Raw genomic sequence first — 26,387 nt, forward strand, 5'->3', positions numbered from 1 at the left:
GTCATTGAGTTAACATGGCAATTTTCTGTGATTGTTTTTTGTGAGTGTCATAGTTATGATTAGTATGCTTTGCTGCTTTTGCAGTGTGTTGTTTATTGTGTACTAATGTTTCCGAGTTTAACCCTTTGAGGTCGAATTTTGTTCCCCATTTTTCAGCGAGTATAGTTTGCCATTCCAGTAGTCCGAAAAATGGTGTTCGGCGACTTGTACTTGCCATTTGACCGCAAAGATCAACTTTTTTTATTTTTGATAATTTTTTTTGGGGGGGAATGAGTATAGGTAGCTATTTTTAGCAGTCGGGAAAATGGCAGGCGGTGACCTATACTCGCCATTCAACCTCAAAGGGTTAAGCTTTAGCAATGTATTCCATCCTTAATGTCCAGAATTAAGTGTTATTTTAACTTGTATCAATATTTTGAAATTGTTAGAAGGGTTTTAATATTGTTATTTACTGTTAAAGAAAACAGACACTTAATACAGATGTAGAAAACAGGTAGCTTTATTATTTTTTAATAAAATTGTGTGAGTTAAAAGAGTTTACAAGTTTCTCCAATAATTATAAGCATTTCAATTGCACTGTATGATAAAAACAAACAAGTTAATTGAACTTAATCTCTGATTAACTTTGCGTTTTTACTTTTCAAACTAGACATAATACTTTCTATTAACTCTAATCAATCAATAACTTCATTTGGTGTGATAATCTAATTCATCTATATTTTACCTAATAAGTTCTAACATAAACACATTTACTAGATTTTCATAACTTGTCTTTTCCGGTTAATTCCATCTTCCTTCTTTACCCACCAACTTTAACCATTCCACTTTTTACCCATGTTTTCCCCTTTAATTATTCATTATTTATCACCTAAATTCCTTAGCTCCCAATACATCTCCTTACACCTCATTGTATAATCTAGTATTTCTAGATTATTGCTATTAACTTATTTTTTTATTTTTTTCTATTCACTAACTTCTCCCCTCGACTCCTTCATAGATTGTTCACCTCATTCTTTTTTCCTTTTTACCTCATCCTTTGTCCTCTCTAACATAACCCCTCTCACTTTACATTTCTCTCTGACTTGCCTCATCTGATGTCGTGTGGTGTGTGTAACGCTTCTAATGCTACTAATGTGCGGGGCAGGGAGCAGGGGCTAGATGTGAGTCCGCCGTCGTCACCACCGCCTTACCGCAGAGCTACGAGCAGAGATGAGAACGTGTTCTCACGCCTCACTTCCAGCACGATGCAGAGTAATGACACGCAGATGGGCAACGGAATCATCACCACCTACCAGGGCAAGGTAGGTAAAACCATGGTAATGGCTGTTTCTTAGTAGTTAAAATCAATCAAATTGATTGATCAGTTGGTGTTGAGCATTGACTATTGTGGTGGACTGGATTGTCGGCAGGCTTATGGGGATTGATTGATTGATTGATTGTGTGAGGGTGGACTCAAGGTCCAAGCACGTCAACCGAAGCTTATTGTGTGCATCCCACTTGCCACTAACTGGGTAAGCCTATACCTGTGTCCCTAACTAGGTGCAGGAGCTTTTGCCCAATGTTAGCGTCTGGTTCATCACCTGGCTGCTTTAGACCAAACAGAGCCCTTCTCCTAGCCCGTAGTCCATCGCAGTCCAGAATGATGTGTTTAGCAGTCTCATCGGACTGATTACAAAGTCGACACTCCTGCTTGTCAATGACAATTCCTAGAGTGTGGAGATGTTTCCTGAAATGGCCGTGTCCAGTGATAAGAGCAAGTACCTGCTTGACCTGCCCTCTCCCCAGCTTTAGCAGCCAGCGAGTGAAGGGGGTGCTAGGTTCTGAGAGCAGTTTTTTGCCAAGTGATTGTCCAGGATAATTACGCCAACGCTCAAGGTGTTGTCCCCTGGACCATTTGTTTATTACATGTTTAGCGGCCGCTTTGCTGATGCCACAAAATGGCTCTGGTCCAAAGAGTGGCATGCTCGCACCTTTTTTTGCCAGCTTGTCTGCACTCTCGTTGCCGCCAATGCCTACATGGCCTGGGACCCAGCCGAGAGTTAAAGAGTTCTGTGATGCAAGTCTGCAGAGGGTGTTGAAACACTCCCAGACCAGTTTTGAGGTGACTTCATTTGAGTCAAGAGCTTTGAGAGCAGCCTTACAATCAGATAAAATCACTATCCTTTTGTCTTGGTACCGTCTGGCTAGTCCTAGATTGGCACAAGCCAAGATGCCATAGATTTCTGCCTGGAAGATGGTACAGTATTGTCCCAGACTTCCTGATAGTTCTGTTCTGGGTGATCGACAGTAAACCCCAAAACCAGATTTTCCATCGATTAGGGAGCCGTCTGTGTACCAGACGAAGCTCTCCATATCTTGGAGGTGCCCTTCCTGATGTTTCCACTCATCTCTGGAGCGGAATTCAACATAAAAGGGTTTGGTGAAAACTGCTTCCTTGCTTAGGAAGTCCGAGGTCATGTCAAGCACAGGACACTCAGCCAAAGTCTTAGCAATGGCGCAGTGGCCTGCCCCTGACAGGCCTTCCCTCCACAGATTTGAAACCCTCAGACGGTAAGCCGCCTTGAGGGCCTCAGATCTGATGAAGATATCCAGTGGTAGCAGCCCAAGAGCGACTTCTAGAGTAGCTGATGGACTGCTCCTGAAGGCTCCAGTGGCCTGTAGCGTGCCGAGCCTTTGCATGCTTTCTAGCTTGGCTATGACAGTTATCTGATTCACCTTTGTCCACCAGACTAGTGAACCATAGGTAATCTGAGGCCTGACCACAGCCTCGTATAGCCAGAGTGCTATGTGGGGTTTAATTCCCCAGGTGGTTCCTGCAAACCTCCTGGACGTCATGAGCGCCCATTTGGCCTTATGCAGCGCGTTATTCAGGTGTGTTCCACGTCAGCTTGGAGTCAAGTGTCAGTCCTAAATACTTGACCGTACTCGACACTCCCAGCTGAGTAGTGCCAATTTTCAGCCTGGAAAGAGAATCCAAGTTCTTTTTCCTGGTGAAAGGAACCACGACTGTCTTAGAAGGATTAATGTTGAGTCCCTCTCTGAGACACCATTGTTTAACACATTGTAGGTTGCCGTTCATGACGTCAGCTACAATGTTTGTGAATTTTCCTTGTACCATGAGGACTATGTCATCTGCATAGCCCTGGACAAAGATGCCCTTGCTGGTGAGTTCAGTTAAAAGACCGTCCACCACAAGGTTCCACAGTAGGGGTGAAAGTACACCTCCCTGTGGACATCCTTTTGTGGGTGCGATCACAATTTTTTTACCAAGAAAGTCGGCTACGGTGCGTCTTGAGTTAAGCATAGACTCTGTCCATCTACACAGAGATTGCTCGAGTCCACGCTCACAAACTCCCCGCACCATTGCTACATGTATGTTACATTGTCGAAAGCTCCTTCAATGTCCATGAAGGTGCATAGGGCTATTTCCTTAGCAGCCAGGCTGTCCTCAATTCTGCTGACCAACTCGTGCAGAGCGGTTTCGCAGGACTTGCCTGGCTGGTAGGCGTGTTGATTGCGATGAAGAGGTGTGTTGAGAAGTACACCCTTTCTTATGTGCCTCTCCACCAGCCTTTCCAAGGTCTTGAGGAGAAATGAGGAAAGACTGATAGGACGGAATGATTTAGCATCAGAGTAGTCTGCTTTTCCTCTTTTGGGAATGAAGATGCTGAGACGCCAGGCCTGAGGGATGTACCCGTAGGCCAAGCTAGCTCGGAAGAGTTCACATAGGAGGAGCTTGAGGGCATCCGGTCCTTGCTGAAGCATGGCTGGATAGATGCCATCTCCCCCAGGAGACTTAAATGGACCAAACTTATTGATTGCCCATTTAACTTTAGAGAGAGTGACAACCCTTCTGGCTGTATTCCAGCTTTCACGATCAGTTCTCGGCCAAGAACTTATATTCGTGCAACCGGACACTCCTGTGTCGTCACTCTCAAAAATGCAACCAGGGAAGTGAGTCTCAAGGAGAAGTTTGAGACTTCCTCCAACCCCAGTGGTATATTGCCCTCCTGGTACCTTAAGAGATCCCAAGAGTCCAATAGGTTTGGAAGCTAGAACCCGCTGAAGGCGGGCCGCAGCACTGAGACTGTTTACCTCCTGTGTAAACTGTCTCCATGAATTTTGTTTAGCTTTTTTTATTGCAAGGCTGTATTCTGTAAGTGCCCTTCTGTAAGGCTCTCACATACGGCTCTGTTTGCATTGGTTGAATAGTTTCCTGACACCCACCCTCATGCGAGTCAAATCCGCAGTCCACCATCTAGTGCTGGTACTGCGTTTTCTTTGTCCCAGAGGGCAGTTGTCATGGAAGCAAGTGATCATTGTGTCCTGCAAGTCGGTCGCAATTTGGTCAATGTCTGCAAAGCAGCTGACCCTCCCACTCACGGATCCCAACTGGAACTGTAGGTCAGAGTTATACTGTGACCAGTCTGTTCTCCTGGGATTACGGAAGGAGGAGGTGACAGTGTCACTTAGAATGCAGAAGCAGATGTATTTGTGGTCAGATAACGAGGCCTCCTTACTTACGTGCCAGTTTTCTATGACTCTGTGAATGCGTTCTGTACTAACAGTAATGTCTATGACCTCCTGCCTTGTTCTTGTGGCAAATGTCGGTTGGTTGCCCACATTACAGATATACAGATTGTTTGAAATTAGATATTGAAGGAGAGACTCACCTCTTGGATTGGTGTCCGAGCTTCCCCATCCGTTGGCGTGGTGTGCGTTGGCGTCACAACCTAGGAGTAGTTGTTGACCACCAGCGCTGGTTGCTTCCACCAAGAGCTCAAGCTCTCTCGATGGAGGTGGTTCCCTGGAGTCGTATGGCAGGTAAACCGAGCCTACTTTTGTGCTCCATTCCCTGCCACCATTTCTCCAAGTTATTGACACCGCAGTGAGATCTCTGGAGCAAAATTTGTTTAAGGTTAGAAAGTTCAGGCCCTTCCTCACGAGAATACATGTTCTGACATTCCTTAGGGACGTGCAGTAAACTAACTCACCCTTTGATTCTCCCAGGCCTGCAACTCTTCCTTGGTGCAGCCATGGTTCTTGAATGAGTGCCAGGTCAAATCCTTCTTTGAGGAAGAACTGGCAGAAGGCGGCAGAGGCAGCCTTGTTATGCTGTAGGTTGATCTGGAGGACCCTGAGCATTGTCCTTAACCGGAGTTGTGACAAGTGAGACCTGCCAGAAACCTAGATTGGCTCTGAAGTTGGTGGACTGCACAGCCTTGAAACAGACCTCATCCAGGAAACAGACGAATCCGTACCCTTTCGGATCTGGTTTGGCCGGCAGTATCTTCCACTCCTTGACATTGAGAGTGGGATTTTGCATAGTAAACATTTCTATGATTTTTTCTGGAGTTTTCTTCAGCAACTTTGGATGTGCTCTGAAGAATACTCTCGTGGATTTCATGATGTCCTTTCTCAGCCCTGCTTTGAGGGTGAGTTGCTCCTCTAAAGGCTTGAGAGCCGGGAACAAACCCTCCAGCCATCGCTTGGTGGCGTCGCTGAGGCAGGCAATGATGAGGGCACCTTTTTCCATATAGATTCCAGCAAACGCTGGACTTGAACCATCCTCTAAGGGCTGGAGTCTTTCCAGGATTGCTTCCTCAATTTTTTCTCCTTGCTCGTCATTTAACTTAGCCTCAGGATAGTTATCAGGGACAATGGCAATTTTGGTAGCGGTGATGTCCCTGTAGGATGCTTCATTGGGCGTTGCAGGTTCCCCTGCGTCTTTCACCCCCTCAGACCTCTGGGTAGAACACCTGGCCTTCTTTGCAGGTCCTTCTGCCGAGGGTGGAGTGACCGTTGTGCCTCTAGGGCGCTTGGTCACCCTCGTCTCGACATTTGGACCCGCAGTTGGGCCTGGTGTCCTTACCTCCTGTGGTCTTTTGGGTTTTTTCTTTTTTCCCCTGCGCCATTTTTCAGGGTCGAATTGTTCCCCTCTTTCTAGAAGTTTTGCCTTTAAGGCCTCCCTTCTTTGTGCCGTGGAGAGGTTCGGTTTCTTCATCTTAAGACGACTAAGTCGCTCAGTGGCGTCATCAAGTGTCTCAGTGGAATTTGGTGTTTTAGGACTGCTTAAAAGCTCCTCTTCTCTTTCCAGCGTAGCTGGTGTGAGCGGGGATTCGTCCATAGTGGAAGTTCCTGGTTTTGAGAGCGTTAGAGCCTCCTGTGCTCTTGGTGCACTCTTTTCAAGAGCGGGGTCTTGCTCTGAGTGAGCTGACCCCTTAGATGTGGGCGGTGCAACTTCTAGAGTTGCTCCGAGGTTTGGTTTTGGTTGAGTTTTTTTGTTTGTTTCCATGGTGTTCCCACGAGTAGCAAGGGAAGTAGGAGGTTGAGCCTAGACAGAGCCCCGCATGTCCAGGTAAGGCTGATTACTCCAGGAGGTCGCCCGGTGTCCTGGAGGCTCCGTACGCACCACCGCTGGGGAGCCCGGTGGCATTCACCTCTTCGGCACGGGTCGCATGACACCACTGAGGTTGGCTGGAACAAGAAACAAAAGCAAAAGGAAAAGGAGAAGGGAAGAAGATTCTTCAATAGGAAAGCGAAGAAGAAAGAAGGGCCAGCAAAAAGAGGAAGTTAGCTGGCCATAGAACCCAGAACGAAGAAGAGGAGAGTTCTGGGGGTTGGCTAGGGTACCTCGGGGTTGCCAGCCTACCAGAGGCCTCCCGTGTAGTTGACAGACAACTACCCCTGAGGGAAAAGGGGCTTATGGGGATAAAACGTGCTCAAATCAAATCGAAATACTTTTACTCCAAAAATTAAACAGTACAATAGAACAATAGGGAATTATTCCCCCAGATAGACTGTCGATCTGTGATCGGGGGAAGAGTTCTTGTAAATTATTGTTAGGTGATATACAAAGTATTGGAAATTTGTTCGATGCAATTACCTGCAACTACTAGAAATTAAAAAAGAACATAAACTTATATAAAAACAAATATTAGAAAGGAAACCCTTAATTTAATTTAAACAGAGACCAAAGTCTATAGTAATACATTCAGACAAAAAGTTGAACAGAATGGATCATACTAAGCTAGAAATTACTGAAAGCGGTAACAAAATCATGGTTGAATTATGACATCAGCCGTGGCAAGATAATCTTTTTCAGTTAAGTATTTGTAAAATTATACTATATAAAATTATACTATTATACTATGTAAACGGACTGTATCAGCGCCTCTGCAGCTGCCCACCCGATACGCGCGAGCCACTCGCCAATCCTGCGTTTGTACACAGCAACACTGCTACCCTACTAAACTATTTATTAAAGTGCTGATAAACACTTTAATAAATCTTTTTAGAGAAAAACCCCCTGATTCACTGTCCTAATGGATCCATTGATCTCTGCTGTGAAGTATTGTTGCTAAAAAAGTCCCGTTGACTAGTCAATGGGTGACCTCAGTGACAATATTGTCTCTGCAACCGGTTTCTAACACACGATGTCTGCCTTTTTTGTTTATGACACTACCACTAAGTTTCTGTGTTTGTTAGCAGACAAGAGAAAGGATTTTTTTAACTTCTTGCTCCTTCTTCAGTTGTAGGGTCTTTCTTGTTGCATATGTTGCTCAACATCCAGTGTATCCTGTTTTGTCACTATGGTGACCATTTTAGTAAATAATTCTCAGTGACAAATAATTATCGTGAATGGTGCTTTGCGGGCTTTCCATCTGATCTCCAGCATATTTTATTTTACCATCAGCTAAGCCTACTGAAAATTCCTACTGCAATCATTGAATTGAAACATATACTATGGTTACAAAAATACACCTACATAAAAGTTAAAGTAAAACAGACATCACAATTACATGTCAACGTGAGTTGATAATGTTAAATTAAAAGAACGTGAAATCTATATGCAACAGTCATTAAAACTAGTCATGACAACATGAGCGTCAGAGACAGCTTGTGTTGAAACAGTTTTGTGCTGTTTACGTCAACAATGTGGCTAACGCCTTAGTAAAATATATTAAAAGCAGCAAGCAGTTGGACTTACAGTCAAGGGATACCCAGCTAGAATTGGGTCCATTAATGATTGTATTTAATTGTCTGTGTCAAAGGGGTAGACTATCCAATAGTCAATGCTATAAGTATAACTCAATAGACAAGTTGAAATAGTATGTTGGGTAAAGTCAATAAATGTACAGCAAGCAGGGGTCCGAACCTACGGTTTTAAGTCAGAGTCACTCACATTGATCAACTGTGTCATCGGAGCTGGTCATAAATATATGCCAAGGTTCTTAAACAATACCAAATTTAGCAAAACTACACAGCCACCAAGAGTTGAAGGTATTTATATAACCAAGATAGAACCAAGTTGGGTCTGTAACTTGCCTCCAGATCAACACATGTAAAATATAAGCATTAGAGTCAATTCACAGTTTGATTTGAAGAGGTCAGACAAGCCGAAAAACTGAAGAAGTTCAGAAAAACTTAATATAATTAATTATCAACCCATTTCCATACATAATTTCTGTTACCGGTATTTGATTTTGTGGAAATTATCTCAATAAGTTATTCTTTTTTTTCGCTTAACGGGTTGATAGGGAGATGATTTAAACTTGTTTCAAGTGAGCGTTTTTTTTTTTTTTTTTTTTTTTTTTTTTATGCTTAAGTGAGAGCAATATAGCTATAAACGTACAACACTGTGGAATGTAAAGGTAGAAGAGAATAATATGTTTCTTTAAATCTTCTCAAAAAAACAGGAATACCATTCATTCAGGACACTAAACTTAAATGTAGTTTTTTCTACAATGCAACTAAAAGGAATTTTCTATCAAAATATTACAAAAGGAATGATATTTGTTTGAATCTGCTAATCTATGTTTGAGCTGATCCTTTCAATCTTTTTCTGGTATAAAAAATTACCTACACTAAGGAGCAGCAGATGTTAAAATTAACTAACAAACTATTTTGGTTTTACGTATTTACAATATTAGAAATTTACTTTATTTGCTGTTAGAGATAGTTCCTACAGAAAATGTCACGCAACTCGATCCATTGCAGAGCATTGGAGGATATTAGTCGATAGTAGAGAATTATTTATTTTCCAACAAAATTACACATTCGGAGCAAAGCTGGTAAAGTGGCAAAATTGTTAAAATTTAAATCCAAAATGAAATAAATTTTTGATTTAAAATAACTACAGACATTTCACGACGTAATTTTATAACTCTGTAAAACTTTTTAGGGATAAGGAACTTCACAATTTACTTGCTTAGTAAGAATTATTTTCGATTAAATATCTTGTAAATGACTTTCCCATCTCTTAAAGCAACTTTCACCTTTAAAAGAGAACTGTTGCTTATCTTGAATAGACTGGAGTGGCAATACAAGCCTCACTTGCATACAAAACATAGACTTACAACAAGATCTGTCTATACTAATTACAACTACACAAACATTTGTTAACCCTTCATCGGTGTCTTTGATTTTAAAACACAATTGGTGACATACAGTTTTTTCCTGGGTGTTGAAAGATTAGACAAACAATTTTCTTATGTGTGATAAATACAAAAATGTATTAAATTAAAACCATGTACTGTTTCTCCTAAAGCTGCCGGCTGGCGATATCACATATTTTTGCATAAAAATAAATTCACCCGTAGGAACACTCTGTGGTGCACCGTTGGAGGTTTAAAAAGTTGTTTTTCTCTCAGTAAAGAAAATTTTTTTAAAGAGTTTTGATGAATACGCTTACCTGAATGCAGGATCCAAGAACTGGAAAGGTGAGAGTCATCAGTAGTCTGCACCCAAGGAAAAGGCAACCGACAAGCTCTGTAAACACTAAACAGACATAGGACCCAGTAGTTCTTCCAGTCTTAAAAAATATAAAGAGAAACCAAGGTTTTGTTCATTTTGCTTGGTTAAAGGATAAAAGAAACTGGTATTAGCAGAAGTAATTCGACCATGCACTACTTTTATTAATGCTACAGAATTATTATTAGTAGAAAAAGTTAAGCAGATCAAGTAAAGACAAATGGAAAAGCCCATAGGAAATTCTTCATGATAGATTTCAGTGCAGAGTGATCAAGATTTCAGAGGCTTAACTGTGAAATAATATTCCGAACCAGTGGTTCAAGAAATACCTTCTCGGAGTCATTTATTTCGGAGTAATGATATAGACACTTATAGAATACGTCACCTCTTTTAAAAATATTATATATTTAAGACTTTATGTACCAAATAGAAGTTTAGATATCCGTGTTGTATACGGATTTTAAAGTATTACTAAACTTTAAAAATAAGCTACAATTACTTTCTGCACCATCCTTTTTTTGCCAACTTCTCATAGTCTTCTACAACGTCCCGTTCAAAGAATGTTCGCGATCAAAACGATTGTTTTGTTGCGACAAAAGAGAGGGGCGATATTAAGAAATGGAACCTTGAGGAGACGGAATATAGGCTGACAATGGTTCTTTGTTGTGATTGGGAGACTGACACTATTGTTGTTTGACATTCGTATGTGCCTCTTCCGCCTGTGCGAGGCACCGCGACGCCGATAGTGTGAGAAATGAACTAATCGATGTCGTGGACGTTTGTGGCACGAGATATATAGCTTTCTGTCTATCTGTGATATCATAGATAAAAAGAATCAAATATAGACTGTCAGCTGTGCTGCGGTTACCATAGGTTCTGGTTAATTCTTTTTGTCTATGGTGATATTTTATATTACGTATGTCAAAGGAGACTAACTGGATATTTTCTTAGTGCTAGTAAATCTATGTCCTTTTCCAGGGTTTGGAGGAAAACAACTCGCAAACGGGGATATTTTGGGAAACATTTATACACTGGCCTACCTGACTCTAAAATATTCCTAGGAATTTAAAAATGAGATAAACAACGTACAGAGACGTAACATAATATTATTTCAAATAACGATTAACGCATTTATTTACTCCATAAAATAATATGGTACAGTAATTACATTTTTTTTAATTGGTAATTTTTTCCTTCCAACTCCATTTCTTATAGTCATAGTCATAGTCAAATTTCTTTATTTATCTTGTATATACATACATAAATAGTGTCACAGTAAAGTAAAATAATTATAATCTTATGGTAAACTACATAAAAGCTCTCTCAAAGCTATTTAAAAATTAATTGAAATAATCCATTTATCAACTTACTAGATTTAGCTTACTGAAACAAATAACAATACTTAAAAATTTGTATATGCTAAGTTAAATTACATGAAGTTTATACATTTACATATACCTCTGAACATCTCAAATAATCAACTAGAATCAAAAAATTCTTCCTTTGAATAACAGTTTTTTTTTTACTAATAATTTTTAACCAGATACTTAAAGTTTTGGTTATTAATTTTGCTTTTTAAATTTTCAGATGAATGATTTAAAGATTTAGAGCCAAAATGAGTAGCTTTTTTATTTAAAAAAAAAACTAAGCCTATGTTGGGTTAAGTTTAAATCGTTCTTATGTCTAGTATTATGAGAATGTATACTACTGCGCAGATCTAATTCATTATATTTATTTCTAACACACATTATACATTCAAGGATATATTGGTCATAAACTGTCAAAATATTAAACATGTTTAGCCTCTGGATCACGTAATTTACTAATAAAAGGGTAAATACCTGTAGTACTGTCTGTGATCCTGGAATTTAGGTCAGCGACCCAGGTTTCGAACCTAAAGGTTCATTTTCAAGCAGGTACCAGAGTTAAAAACACATAATCCTCTTCATAACTGTTATGAACATAACCTTTTATTAGCAAAATATTAAGCTCAGAAAATTTATTTTTCACTGATACTTCGTCTTCTAGATTTAATATAATTCTCAAAGCTTCCTTCTGAAATATCAAGATTGTATCTAAGTTGCTTTTACTTGTACCACCAAAAACAACTACACCATAAGATATGTGAGAGTGGATATGTGCGAAATAAATAGTTTTTAAAGTGTCAAGACTACATAACAAAGACATTTTTCTAAGAACATATATACCCGTTGCAATTTTGTTAGCCAATTTTAGTGTATGTTGGTCCCAACTAAGATTATTGTTAACTTCATCAAAAAATCCTAAAAATCTGTTAATTTTAATTGATTCTATTTTACTTCCCCCCACTAAAATATCTATTTCTCGTGCAGTTTTATTTTGTTTTGTAGACAAAATCATTTGATTAGTTTTATTGCCGTTAAGAAATAAATTATTCTGTATAAAAAAATTTTCAATAATTTTTTATTGCTCTTGACAAGCTTTTTTTCAAGGTCAGGGTAAGATTTAGCAGTGGTTATCAAGTTTGCATCATCAGCATAAAGTACTAACTGACTTTCTGTTCCTAAAATATTTTTTAAAATTGAAGGCATTCCTTGGACATAACACAAAAATAATAAAGGCCCCAGAATGGAGCCTTGAGGAACTCCATGTTTAATAGTTAAATTTTCTGATCTATACCTGGTTAGTGTATTTTGTTTTTTTGACATTATTTCTACATATTGCATTCTTTCTGAAAGATATGACCTAAACCAATTTAAAGTAGTGTTAAAAATACCTAAAGATTTTAATTTATGTAAAAGAACTTCGTGAGATATGCTATCGAATGCTTTTGATAAATCCATAAAAATACCAACTACGTCATTTCCTTTGTCAACAGCATCAATAATAGTTTCTGAAAAATGTAAAAGAGAAGTTGTAGTAGATTTACCCTTACGAAAACCATGCTGTTGTTTGTCAAAGATATTATTATTATGCAAATCAATCGATTATACATTACACATTCGTATATTTTTGATATAGATGGCAAAACTGATACAGGGCGATTATTACCGATTTCATTCCTTTCACCTTTTTTGTAAATAGGTATTACTCTAGACATTTTTAAGCAGTCAGGGAAAATACTTGTTATTAATGAACTGTTTATTAAATGCACGAGTGGTTTTAACAGTGATTTCCCTATGAATTTGATTAGTTTTAAGGGTACTTCGTCATGACCACTAGATGACTTATTTTTAAAGTTGAAATTATTTTTTCTATCTCATCTTCATCTACTGGCCTACATCTGATACATATGAAAGGAATTTCAATATTTATTTGATCATGATGGCTAGTTATATTTTGATCGTCTTTAGATTTAATATTACTTGGGGCACTATTGATCAAATTCTCTATTACCTCAATAAAGTAATTGTTAAAACCGTTTGAGATGCTCAGAGGGTCTGATATCACCTTATCGTTAATTCTAATTTCATGAGGAGAATCCTTAATACATTTAGATTTATTACCTCAGTTTCAAAATTAATTATCTCCCATGTTTTCTTACTAACATTTTCTGATTTATTTATAAGTTAATTGTAAAAAGTTTTCATTGCCTTGATCAATCTACTTTTATAATTTGCATTTCAGAGTTTACAATGATTCATCATTTCTACATTACCAAACAGTTTTGCTTGTTTTGTAAGCTCAACAATATCTTTTTGTTTTGTTAATAAATCTTGGTTTATCCAATTAAATTTACTTTTAGTCAAATATTTTTTCACCCTCTTTTTAGGAAACACTAAATCAAAGTTAAAGTTATATTGGAAAATACTATTAAACAATTTAAACTTATCTTCTACTTTAGCCATGTATACAGAGATCCAATTCTCTTGTGATAAGATATTATTAAAAACATTCATATTATTTACAGAAATATCTCTTTGTTCAATGTACACGTAGCTATTTACAAAATCTTTATTTCCGGGAATAGTTAACTCCAAGATCTGACCATCATGGTCTGAGAGGGCTGTTACAATACCAGTTACATGAGAAAGTGATTTGTATATGTTTGTCAAAATATTATCAATAGCAGTTGAAGTATTTGCTGTGACCCTTGTGGGAAAATCCACCAGGTAATGAACACTATGGCTCTTAAGAATGTTTTTAAAATGTTGAATTTCAGGAGTACACTTCAAAACATTTAAATTGAAATCACCTGCAATAACAAAATGTCTTAAATCCTTTAAATCAGATAAAATTTTTATTAACTTGTCTAACCTAGCCAAGAATTCCAAATTTTGAAGTTGAGGTTTTCTATAAACTCCTACAAGTACAAAAGACCATTTATTGATTTTATATTTAGCCATGCAGCATTCGAAAAGCTTATCCTCTGTTAGATCCTCTATTTTTTTCAGAGTTAGAGCCTTTGAATTCAAACCCTCTCTTGAAAGAAATTACGACACCCCCTCCTGAGGTAGTAGACCGACTATAGCTAGATGTGATATAGAAATGATTTAGGTTAAATGTTTCTAATCCAAATTGTTTCATACCATGTTCTGTTAACACAACTATATTTGGTTTTATTTGTTCTAATACTATTTCTAAAGATGCTTTTCTGGATTCCAAATGTTGGATGTTTCGATGAAAAATTGTAATAGAATTTATTTTATCATTTTGAAAGTCAATTTTAGTTAAATCTAGATCCTTAAATTCTTGGTTAATTTGCGACTAATCGTTAGGTCTACAATTTAAAATACAATCATTATTATAATGATGAGACAAAGAATTAGCAGAATTGTTATCAACCTTGTCGAAATTTATTTAAAAAAAATTAGACTGCAAAGGACTTAGTAGGGATGGTGGAGTGTCAGGGGATTAAGGTTCACTTTCACTCTTACTCTGCTTTTTTTCTACACTTTTCACCACTTCAATGTACTGTTGGTGACCAGGAGTTAAGAGTGGGCTCTTAGGTGTTGTCTGTGCTTGGGTCAGCTGTAGATTTTCATCATTGGCTGTTTGAGGAGGAGATGGCATTGAGGTGGAGTTGATCTCTAGCGAGGGTTGGGGTTGGGCTGTGTTCGTTGCAGATGGAGCAGAGATAAAGCCTGTAATGATAGGACACTCAGTGTCATATTCATCTTCAATTTTGGTCATCAAGGTAAGCGAAAACTGTTGGTGTGATAGTCCCTTCAAAAGAGGTCTTCTCGTTGCTTGCTGTTCGTAAGAGACTATGTGAACAGTGGCTCCAGTCGTCTTCTGGAAGTTCACTATGTGCCTTGCAAATGCTTGAGGATGAACAAGATGGCATTGAGGTGGAGTTGATCTCTAGCGAAGGTTGGGGTTGGGCTGTGTTCGTTGCAGATGGAGCAGAGATGAAGCCTGTAGTGATAGGACACTCAGTGTCATATTCATCTTCAATTTTGGTCATCAAGGTAAGCGAGAACTGTTGGTGTGATAGTCCCTTCCGAAGAGGTCTTCTCGTTGCTTGCTGTTCGTAAGAGACTATGTGAACAGTGGCTCCAGTCGTCTTCTGGAAGTTCACTATGTGCCTTGCAAATGCTTGAGGATGAACAAGATGGCATTGAGGTAGAGTTGATCTCTAGCGAGGGTTAGGGTTGGGCTGTGTTCGTTGCAGATGGAGCAGAGATGAAGCCTGTAGTGATAGGACACTCAGTGTCATATTCATCTTCAATTTTGGTCATCAAGGTAAGCGAGAACTGTTGGTGTGATAGTCCCTTCCGAAGAGGTCTTCTCGTTGCTTGCTGTTCGTAAGAGACTATGTGAACAGTGGCTCCAGTCGTCTTCTGGAAGTTCACTGTGTGCCTTGCAAATGCTTGAGGATGAACAAGATGGCATTGAGGTGGAGTTGATCTCTAGCGAGGGTTGGGGTTGGGCTGTGTTTGTTGCAGATGGAGCAGAGATGAAGCCTGTAGTGATAGGACACTCAGTGTCATATTCATCTTCAATTTTGTTCTTCAAGGTAAGGAAGAACTGTTGGTGTGATAGTCCCTTCCAAAGAGGTCTTCTCGTTGCTTGCTGTTTGTAAGAGACTATGTGAATAGTGGCACCAGTCGTCTTCTGGAAGTTCACTATGTGCCTTGCAAATGATTGAGGATGAACAAGATGGCATTGAGGTGGAGTTGATCTCTAGCGAGGGTTGGGGTTGGGCTGTGTTCGTTGCAGATGGAGCAGAGATGAAGCCTGTAGTGATAGGACACTCAGTGTCATATTCATCTTCAATTTTGTTCTTCAAGGTAAGAAAGAACTGTTGGTTTGATAGTCCCTTCAAAAGAGGTCTTCTCGTTGCTTGCTGTTCGTAAGAGACTATGTGAACAGTGGCTCCAGTCGTCTTCTGGAAGTTCACTATGTGCCTTGCAAATGCTTGAGGATGAACAAGATGGCATTGAGGTGGAGTTGATCTCTAGCGAGGGTTGGGGTTGGGCTGTGTTCGTTGCAGATGGAGCAGAGATGAAGCCTGTAGTAATAGGACACTCAGTGTCATATTCATCTTCAATTTTGGTCATCAAGGTAAGCGAGAACTGTTGGTGTGATAGTCCCTTCCAAAGAGGTCTTCTCGTTGCTTGCTGTTCGTAAGAGACTATGTGAACAGTGGCTCCAGTCGTCTTCTGGAAGTTCACTATGTGCCTTGCAAATGCTTGAGGATGAACAAGATGGCATTGAGGTGGATTTGATCTCTAGCGAGGGTTGGGGTTGAGCTGTGTTCGTTGCAGATGGAGCAGAGATGAACTGTTGGTGTGATAGTCCCTTCCAAAGAGGTCTTCTCGCTGCTTGCTGTTCGTAAGAGACTATGTGAATAGTGGCTCCAGTCGTCTTCTGGAAGTTCACTATGTGCCTTGCAAATGCTTGAGGATGAACAAGATGGCATTGAGGTGGAGCTGATCTCTAGCCAGGGTTGGGGTTGAGCTGTGTTCGTTGCAGATGGAGCAGAGATGAAGCCTGTAGTGATAGGACACTCAGTGTCATATTCATCTTCAATTTTGGTCATCAAGGTAAGCGAGAACTGTTGGTGTGATAGTCCCTTCCAAAGAGGTCTTCTCGTTGCTTGCTGTTCGTAAGAGACTATGTGAACAGTGGCTCCAGTCGTCTTCTGGAAGTTCATTATGTGCCTTGCAAATGCTTGAGGATGAACAAGATGGCATTGAGGTGGAGTTGATCTCTAGCGAGGGTTGGGGTTGGGCTGTGTTCGTTGCAGATGGAGCAGAGATGAAGCCTGTAGTGATAGGACACTCAGTGTCATATTCATCTTCGATTTTGGTCTTCAAGGTAAGCAAGAACTGTTGGTGTGATAGTCCCTTCCAAAGAGGTGTTCTCGCTGCTTGCTGTTCGTAAGAGACTATGTGAACAGTCGTCTTCTGGAAGTTCACTATGTGCCTTGCAAATGCTTGAGGATGAACAAGATGGCATTGAGGTGGAGTTGATCTCTAGCGAGGGTTGAGGATGGGCTGTGTTTGTTGCAGATGGAGCAGAGATGAAGCCTGTAGTGATAGGACACTCAGTGTCATATTCATCTTCAATTTTGTTCTTCAAGGTAAGGAAGAACTGTTGGTGTGATAGTCCCTTCCAAAGAGGTCTTCTCGTTGCTTGCTGTTTGTAAGAGACTATGTGAATAGTGGCACCAGTCGTCTTCTGGAAGTTCACTATGTGCCTTGCAAATGATTGAGGATGAACAAGATGGCATTGAGGTGGAGTTGATCTCTAGCGAGGGTTGGGGTTGGGCTGTGTTCGTTGCAGATGGAGCAGAGATGAAGCCTGTAGTGATAGGACACTCAGTGTCATATTCATCTTCAATTTTGTTCTTCAAGGTAAGAAAGAACTGTTGGTTTGATAGTCCCTTCAAAAGAGGTCTTCTCGTTGCTTGCTGTTCATAAGAGACTATGTGAATAGTGGCTCCAGTCGTCTTCTGGAAGTTCACTATGTGCCTTGCAAATGCTTGAGGATGAACAAGATGGCATTGAGGTGGAGTTGATCTCTAGCGAGGGTTGGGGTTGGGCTGTGTTCGTTGCAGATGGAGCAGAGATGAAGCCTGTAGTAATAGGACACTCAGTGTCATATTCATCTTCAATTTTGGTCATCAAGGTAAGCGAGAACTGTTGGTGTGATAGTCCCTTCCAAAGAGGTCTTCTCGTTGCTTGCTGTTCGTAAGAGACTATGTGAACAGTGGCTCCAGTCGTCTTCTGGAAGTTCACTATGTGCCTTGCAAATGCTTGAGGATGAACAAGATGGCATTGAGGTGGATTTGATCTCTAGCGAGGGTTGGGGTTGAGCTGTGTTCGTTGCAGATGGAGCAGAGATGAACTGTTGGTGTGATAGTCCCTTCCAAAGAGGTCTTCTCGCTGCTTGCTGTTCGTAAGAGACTATGTGAATAGTGGCTCCAGTCGTCTTCTGGAAGTTCACTATGTGCCTTGCAAATGCTTGAGGATGAACAAGATGGCATTGAGGTGGAGCTGATCTCTAGCCAGGGTTGGGGTTGAGCTGTGTTCGTTGCAGATAGCGCAGAGATGAAGCCTGTAGTGATAGGACACTCAGTGTCATATTCATCTTCAATTTTGGTCATCAAGGTAAGCGAGAACTGTTGGTGTGATAGTCCCTTCCAAAGAGGTCTTCTCGTTGCTTGCTGTTCGTAAGAGACTATGTGAACAGTGGCTCCAGTCGTCTTCTGGAAGTTCATTATGTGCCTTGCAAATGCTTGAGGATGAACAAGATGGCATTGAGGTGGAGTTGATCTCTAGCGAGGGTTGGGGTTGGGCTGTGTTCGTTGCAGATGGAGCAGAGATGAAGCCTGTAGTGATAGGACACTCAGTGTCATATTCATCTTCGATTTTGGTCTTCAAGGTAAGCAAGAACTGTTGGTGTGATAGTCCCTTCCAAAGAGGTGTTCTCGCTGCTTGCTGTTCGTAAGAGACTATGTGAACAGTCGTCTTCTGGAAGTTCACTATGTGCCTTGCAAATGCTTGAGGATGAACAAGATGGCATTGAGGTGGAGTTGATCTCTAGCGAGGGTTGAGGATGGGCTGTGTTCGTTGCAGATGGAGCAGAGATGAAGCCTGTAGTGATAGGACACTCAGTGTCATATTCATCTTCAATTTTGGTCTTCAGGGTAAACAAGAACTGTTGGTGTGATAGTCCCTTCCAAAGAGGTCTTCTCGCTGCTTGCTGTTCGTAAGAGACCATGTGAACAGTGGCTCCAGTCTTCTTCTGGAAGCTGTGTTTCTGCAAATGTTTGAGGATGAACAAGATCCCTGACACAGCCAATCGCCGAGCAAAATAGTGTGTTCAATCTTTGGGTTTTGAATTGCTCATGGAGATGTTTGAAAGCTGTACTATAGTCTTCTGTTAAAGGTTTATTAAAGTATCTAGCTTTAGTTATCAAGCTGTACAATTTTGAACCATTAGGTATCTTTTGACAAGCTAAGTGTTTTGATAAACGGTCCAGCGGGAGTGGTCGGCCAAAATTCTTGCGGAAGACAACAGCCACTTTAGCACCCATATGTCTGTCATCAGAAATGAAGTGTGCAAATCCAATTGTTGGGTCGTTTCTAAAGTGCTTGATCACATCGTCCATTTCAGCATTTATAATTTGTATTTTGCTATTCCCAGTTCTTTTAGGAATTAAGTTGGGTTTGTCGACAACAATAGAAGTAGGTATACATGTGTTTTTTCCCTGGTGTTGAGATTGGGAGACAATATTTGGTGTACAAGTTTGCTGACGTGACGTTTTCCACTCCTGCTCATATGGAAGCCTCTTCTTGTGTGGTGTTGTATCTCTAACATGTACAGATCCAAGATTTGTACATTTCCATACTTCATGGCCAGATTCCTTATATGAAAATTTATTTCTCTAATAATCTCATTCTTTTTGCATTCATTTATCAAATCATATCTGTAAGGGATGGTCGCCAAGATGACATTTGTACGATAAAGTTCTTCTGCAACCTTCTCCAACAAGTTTACAATTAGTAAAGTTTTCATCTGGTGCATCTGACATATTTGCCACATCATTTGCTCCTGCAACAAGTACAATCCAATCCTCCTTCGTGTAATCTTTAGTTATCGGCATGTTTTCTACAGCCGCAATAACTGTTTGAAGAGGTCCTCCAGGAATTATGTGACCATGCACCAGAGTATCAGGAGAAACTTTCTTTTTTAACAAGTTTGCGAAGTCTCTTCCATGGCTGTCACAGAAAAAAGTCAATTTACGTTGCCTATTCTTCTTTCCCTCAATCCGAAGCTTTCCATCTTTGGTCTTGTTATTTCTTTGTGATTTAGAAATAACCTTTTTTGCAAATATGACCGTTTTAGTTCTTGCTGGACATTAATTTTAACAGTTTCAAGTGGTGCAAAACTGTTCTTAACAGTGACCGATTTAGGAACAACTTTAGATCCAGGTTTTGTGAGCTTTTTTGGGGTTTGAAATTGGTTTTCCTGTGTGAGTTGGGTATCATTACTCAGTTTTGTGTTTCTTGTATTTGAGCTTTCTATTTCATTTTGAAGTACTTTTATTATCTCTCTGTAAGACTGTAATTCCTCGGTGAATGTACGTTCAATTGTCTCAACATGATTGTTTAATCTTCTGATTTCCATTGTGAGATTCTGATCTGGTGAGGGACATGGTTGAATGGCTTCCATTAGCTGTAGATTTTCTTTTTGAAGTACCCGTAATTTATTTTCTAATAATTTAACTTGTGTGTTCTCTGCATTTTTGTATTCTTGCTGTGTTGGTTTGCTATTTTCTTGTTGTGTTGGTTTGCTATATTCTTGATTAGAGATTTTTATTTTATTTTTCAATGAGGTGTTCTGGGATGACAGATCTTTAATTTGTCTCATGTAGCTGTCGCTTTCGACCTCTGCTTGCTTAATGATGTCTTCTTTTAGTTTTCGTTCAGTTTCAAGTTTATTCTGAAGGAATGTTACTTCAGAGTGTAGTTTTTTATTTATTTCTTTTAGGTCCTTCATAGCCTCCTCAGTCAGATTAAGTTTGTCTTCGAATTCTAGTTCGTTGTGGGATTTCCCTTGTTTGATTTCGTAAATCTGCTGTTTCAGTTGATTATTTTATGCCAACAAAGCATTGCCTAATTCAGCAGCCAGAGTCAATGATTCATTTGGATCAAAATTCTCCTCTGATGACAGGTCATGGATCTTTGATTTTAAACTTTCAATTTGATTAACATTTTGATCTGATTTGCAGCTGTCACAGGACCAGGTTTTAATGTCATTCTCACGTCATGTCAGCTGTGACGTCAGTTACAGAGTCAGCAGTGTTGATGTCTGCCAGCTGTGTCGTCAGATTGTGTCTTCAGCAGTGTTATTGCCTCAGTCTGCGTCACCTAGTTTGGCTGTGACGTATAGTGATGAGTTGGAATTATGTTGAAGCCTAGTATTCAGATTTAACCCACTTAAACGGCACTAAACTGGTGGAGCACTTTCACAGACTTTGTTGGTTGTCCGCCATCTTGGTTTTCTTCAAATTCCATATCTTCCAACCCCATGTCTTCGAATTCCACATCTTCCAACTCCATGTCTTCTATTCCACATCTTCCAACTCCATGTATTCTATTACACATCTTCCAGCTCCATGTCCTCAAATTCCATACCTTCCAACTCCATGTCTTCAAATTCCATATCTACCACCTCCATGTCTTCAAATTCCATATCTTCCACCTCCATGTCTTCAAATTCCATATCTTCCAACTCCATGTCTTCACATTCCATATCTTCCAACTCCATGTATTCAAGATCCATACTTCCAATTACGTGTCTTACAGGTTGATCAAGTTAACAAAATTTAAGGTCACGTTAGTTTACACCAGGTACCTATATATAGTCAATTCTTTTAACAAAGTCTGCAGTTGAAATAACGGTTTGCAAAGTTTAAATGAATTTATTATTTTTAATATCCATGGCAACATAAATCAATAATAGTTTCAATAAGATAAAACACAAAGGCAAATAAAAGCTATAAAAAATGTTATAAAAGATTCATTTGTTGACCTTTAATACTCTGTGTTAAAAATTCTTTTTCTAGACTAGCTGTGTTCCCGTTCTACGCACGGATAGTGTAGTCAGTTGAAGTCACTGGTTAAAATACTACCTCAACCTAACAATTTAACACTTTATTCTGGTTGACATTTTCATTAACAAAGGTGCTCTTGTCTTTTTCGTGAAACACTGAGGAATGCGTCAACAACAGATACACACAAAAATACATAAATTAATTAAGTTAGGAATCTTCTACGGTTTAACCATAGCAAAGTACATATAAAATTAGTAAGCGCTGTCAATGAGTGGAAACCTAATTTTTGCAAGCTATTGGCGACAATTATTTAAAAAAAGTACCGTAAGTTTCCTAGCCGTAAACAACACTGATTCGTGGTCTTTTTCCTGGTTATCAAAACTCAAGAACAATTTGATGCACAAAGAATCTCTGGTTCCTGACGTGGATGACGCCTAGTTATTTAATTTAATTTACGGTTACACAATATTGCACTTGTGATTAATTAAATCCGTTATCTAAGTAAAAACTTGTTTAATCTCACTTGGTTTGAATTTTCTTTCAAATCGTGATCCGAAATGGTTGCGGTATTTGGAAAACAACATAATGTAAACATATCAGTGACGGCTAAAAAATAATAATCTTGATCCAAACTAACAGCTTTTTGTTATTTCATAGATGACGTATGTGATAAACATTAGGAAAAAACTTTGGAAACTGGGGAAAAACGCACAAAATTGGGTTTTTGAACGCCCGTCATTTTATTTACAAAGTAGTGAGGCCATATTGTAATGGCTAAAGACACTCTCGTCAATCATGTGAATACATGAAAATGATTTGAATCTTGATAGATACTCTCGTTTTCCTGGAGAAGATAGCGTAGAATGCCATCTTGAGTGTTGCAGACAGACAGAAATAGAGATAAGACTAGTTTTTGCTTCTTTAATGTATAACACGTAAAAATAACCAAAAATATGTAATTCTGAGCAATGTACAGACAAAATTCTAATTTTATTTATATAGCATTATATAATCTTTTTCTTACACCTGCCCCACCAAATTACCAAATATTAGGGTAGAAGAGAATTTTGAAATTGGCGCACTCTTTGAGTGACTATTCCAACTATTGTCATTGACCATAACAAAGGACGGTACTTTCCTGTTAAAGGGAACATTCATTATTATCGATCTGATTTCTTTCGATATATCGATATTTTTGTTTTCCTTTACAATCCATACCTTCTGTTTTAAAATCTTCAAACACATTTACATTACAAATTGACAACTGATCTTGTTTAGGCAAAACATAAATAAGTAAAACTGTTCTAAACTAACCTAACATAACCAACCAAACTTACTGAGTTTGCTGTATCATTTCAAAATTTCATTTGATAACAGAAAAGGCATGTGAGTAATATAAAATGGAATTTGGAAATTTTACAGCAAGTTTGGTTGGTTAGGTAAGGTTAGCTTAGACAAATTTCATTGTAGTATAATATTTTTAAACTGTTTGTTGATACTGAACAATATTTATTTATCGTAGTTGTCAGCTGACATCTCGTTCATTATCGGATCAAAAATAGAATATCGATATATCGAAAGAAATCAGATCGATAATAATGAATGTTCCCTTTAACAGGAAAGTACCCAAAGGACCATAAGGCTGGGAATACACTATCATAGTTCTATGACATTTATCTATTACCAATTGTCTTTGATGAAAATATTATAGTGTAATGGACCAACTTACTATACAGTATGATATTGTGTCTATGATAATCCTAAAACGATCTAATCATAAACAACAACTCGTCCCCTAGTTATACAGTATAACCAAGAATCAAAGTACAAATCATAAAATTAACCCTAAAATAATGAAAACAAAATTTTGTCGTCACTAGTGATCGGTGTCACCGGACATGAACTAGACACAAAAACGAGCATCAAAATGTTCAATAGGATGAGAAGTCTACGTTACACCGAAACAAACCCAAAACTTATTGGCTGATAGACTCTCTAACAATTAATTTACTAAGATTGGATTTCACAAAACTAAAAAACCAAAATTAAAATTACTGTATTCTCTTCCTCTCAAAACGAGGGGGGGGGGGGTTATGGCCGCGTGGTGTTGGCATTTTCGCGTAATCTGTTAACACTTGTCATAGGCTGTTGACCATGTTCGCCTAAGTGTCTACCTTGGAAGGATGTTGATGACGTCACCTGTCGGATCCACCACAATCGGTGTGTTCGGAAGTGTTGACCATTAGAATATTGTCATTCAGACCACGTGACGTCCTTCCTTCCGATGCTCGCCGGCGGCCGCAGCCTTTGGACGTACGATTGAGGAATCTACAAATACACTGCTTGGCTTCGTAAACCTACCCAAAGGAGAAGCTTGTAAACATTATATAAGTCGTCATTAAGGATATCTACTGGTAATTGAGGTTACTGAAATAGGCTATACACATATCTTACTAGAAGGTCACAGCAGCCACTGAAAAATTACTGATGTTTGTAAAGTAGTGACGGTCGAAATCAGAAATTATTGTACGTCGCGATAAAGAAACTAATCAACTCTCCGAACCTCGAAACCTAAACGCAAAACTTACTTGCCTGAACAAGGTTGCAAAAACAGATACAGGTAATAATAACAACTAGAAGTAGTCCAGTGGTTGAAAACTCGACCAATGTACAGACTTCTCTATTTTCACCCCACGCTGTAAATAAAACATCACTGGTTTTCGATTAACATGCTTATCTATACCATAGACTAACCAACACAAGGGAGTATGTTTTATCTATGCCTATACATAGATTGTTTTACAGTTAATAATAAAATCTTTTCAACATAATCAAAACTGTAAGAAATCAGAGGCCTAACCCTGGCATAACAATATACATATTAGATGTATTCACACATTGGTTAATATTTATTTGCATATAAAAAATATCGATATGAAACAATAATGTACATACGTTTATGTTGCATTAGTATTTATTATTGTTTAGGTAAAACTTTTAAAGAGCCACCTTGAACCAACTTTGAAGTTGGTCCGTTCCCACGCTCGGGGACGGGAACTATACACTTATCTCCGAAGGATGTGACTAAGAATAAGCTATTTTGAATTTTTTGCAAAAAATCATATTTCTGAAAACAGCCCCTTTTCTAATATAATCTAGAGTTATCTTATCGCTAGAGTAAACAAATAACGCAACTTTTAGGGAGTGCAGGGGTTGGGGTTAACGACTCCAAGGTCAAGATAATTTTTATGACTCAAGCCTCCAGTAAGAGGCTATAAATAAACAGCCTGTCTCGTAAAAGAAAATGGTTGCTATTATCTTTAATTTCAACAAAAAGTTCTGTACTGTATTACAAGGGATTTGGAAAGCATCAATTAATATTATAGTAGGCCTACTAAAGTTATTAAAATAATAATTTTTATTGACCCTTGCCTACAACTAACTATAATTTATTCCACTGAAGGTATTTGACAGCGTGTTTTGTGGCGTTTCTATCAATAAGAAAAAAGGAGATGAGCGTGATATGACAACCAAGATATGACAACAGCTAATATGAACCAAGCAGCTACAAAAGCTATGATACACAATAGTATCAATGTAATAAGCATTTTATACTTATACGCCAACCCCGTACAAAGGACGGGTACTCTGCTAGTGATTGTATAGTTCAAAATAAATAGCACTTTTTATGTTGTTAGGGATTGCCCATTTTAACCGACCTTTTGAGTTATACGACTTAGGTCCGATCCCCTTAGGGTCGGTTAGGTCTACTGTATTAGACTGATTATGATCATCTTGCAATAATGGTGAAATTGTTAACGTCTATTGTGATTGTGGCAACAAGATGTAAGTCACACCTCTTAACATTAGTAATTATACTTAACCCTTAGCAGTTGTATTTATTGTTCTCTTCTCCTTGCCTATGGAATGGAAAGGCCACACTTAGTGGCCCTCTCCATTTTGTTTTATGACGCAACATTGGCAGCGGGCCCTCCACGCGATTCCTGTTCAGCTCGGCTTGCCACCCCATAGTGGCCCCATGTTTCTCGTCATAATATTTAGCATTGTAATTTTGTTTTCTATTCTCTCCGCTTGAGAGGTGCTGCACTCCCTCGACAATCGTCGGAACTATCTGGAGACAACAACAGGAAATTGTTTTTATGAGCTTATAACAATTTTATCATATCTTTCCTTAGTGGGTGGGTGGGAATTACGTGATTGAGCCATGCGAACGAGATCATCTTGAAAATTAAGAAGTTAAACGGGGCAAAGCCCGCGGGTTACAGCTAGTATATATATATATATAAATGTAAATATACCATTTTCATTGCTTTTGAATCAGTTTTAACCATAAAAGATACTTTGTTTTTTTATTATATTTAACAATATTAAATAATTTAATTGTTATATACATTCTAATATTTGAGCAATAAAGTTGTTATACAAGTGTACATAATTAAATCCTTATGATGACCAAGTTTACAGATATATGTTAGGTTAAATATCAGTGTTTTGGATTTGAAAGGCTCCCAACAGGGCATTTAAAACCAAGGGTAAGACGTAAACAAGAGTAGTAATAATGGCGGCCAAACCAGGAAAGGGGGGGGGCACTATATACAGAGATATAACTACTATATAGAGATAT

The 26,387-nt window shown here is 38.9% G+C and overlaps 1 protein-coding gene across 1 annotated transcript in view; it reads left to right on the top strand.

Annotated features, from left to right (window-relative positions):
* The window catches only part of LOC129005702 (kinesin-like protein KIF21A), a 159,604-nt gene that overhangs the window by 115,861 nt on the left and 17,356 nt on the right, over window positions 1–26,387 (top strand). The window contains exon 23 of the mRNA XM_054434664.1: window positions 1,145–1,301. Within this exon, the coding sequence (XP_054290639.1) occupies window positions 1,145–1,301 (157 nt within the window). The remainder of the gene's footprint in view (window positions 1–1,144; window positions 1,302–26,387) is intronic.

This window comes from Macrosteles quadrilineatus, unplaced genomic scaffold, assembly GCF_028750875.1.
Source record: "Macrosteles quadrilineatus isolate MER2022 unplaced genomic scaffold, UCM_ALF_1.0 Scaffold_31__1_contigs__length_1484076, whole genome shotgun sequence".
In the NCBI taxonomy this organism is placed as follows: domain Eukaryota; kingdom Metazoa; phylum Arthropoda; class Insecta; order Hemiptera; family Cicadellidae; genus Macrosteles; species Macrosteles quadrilineatus.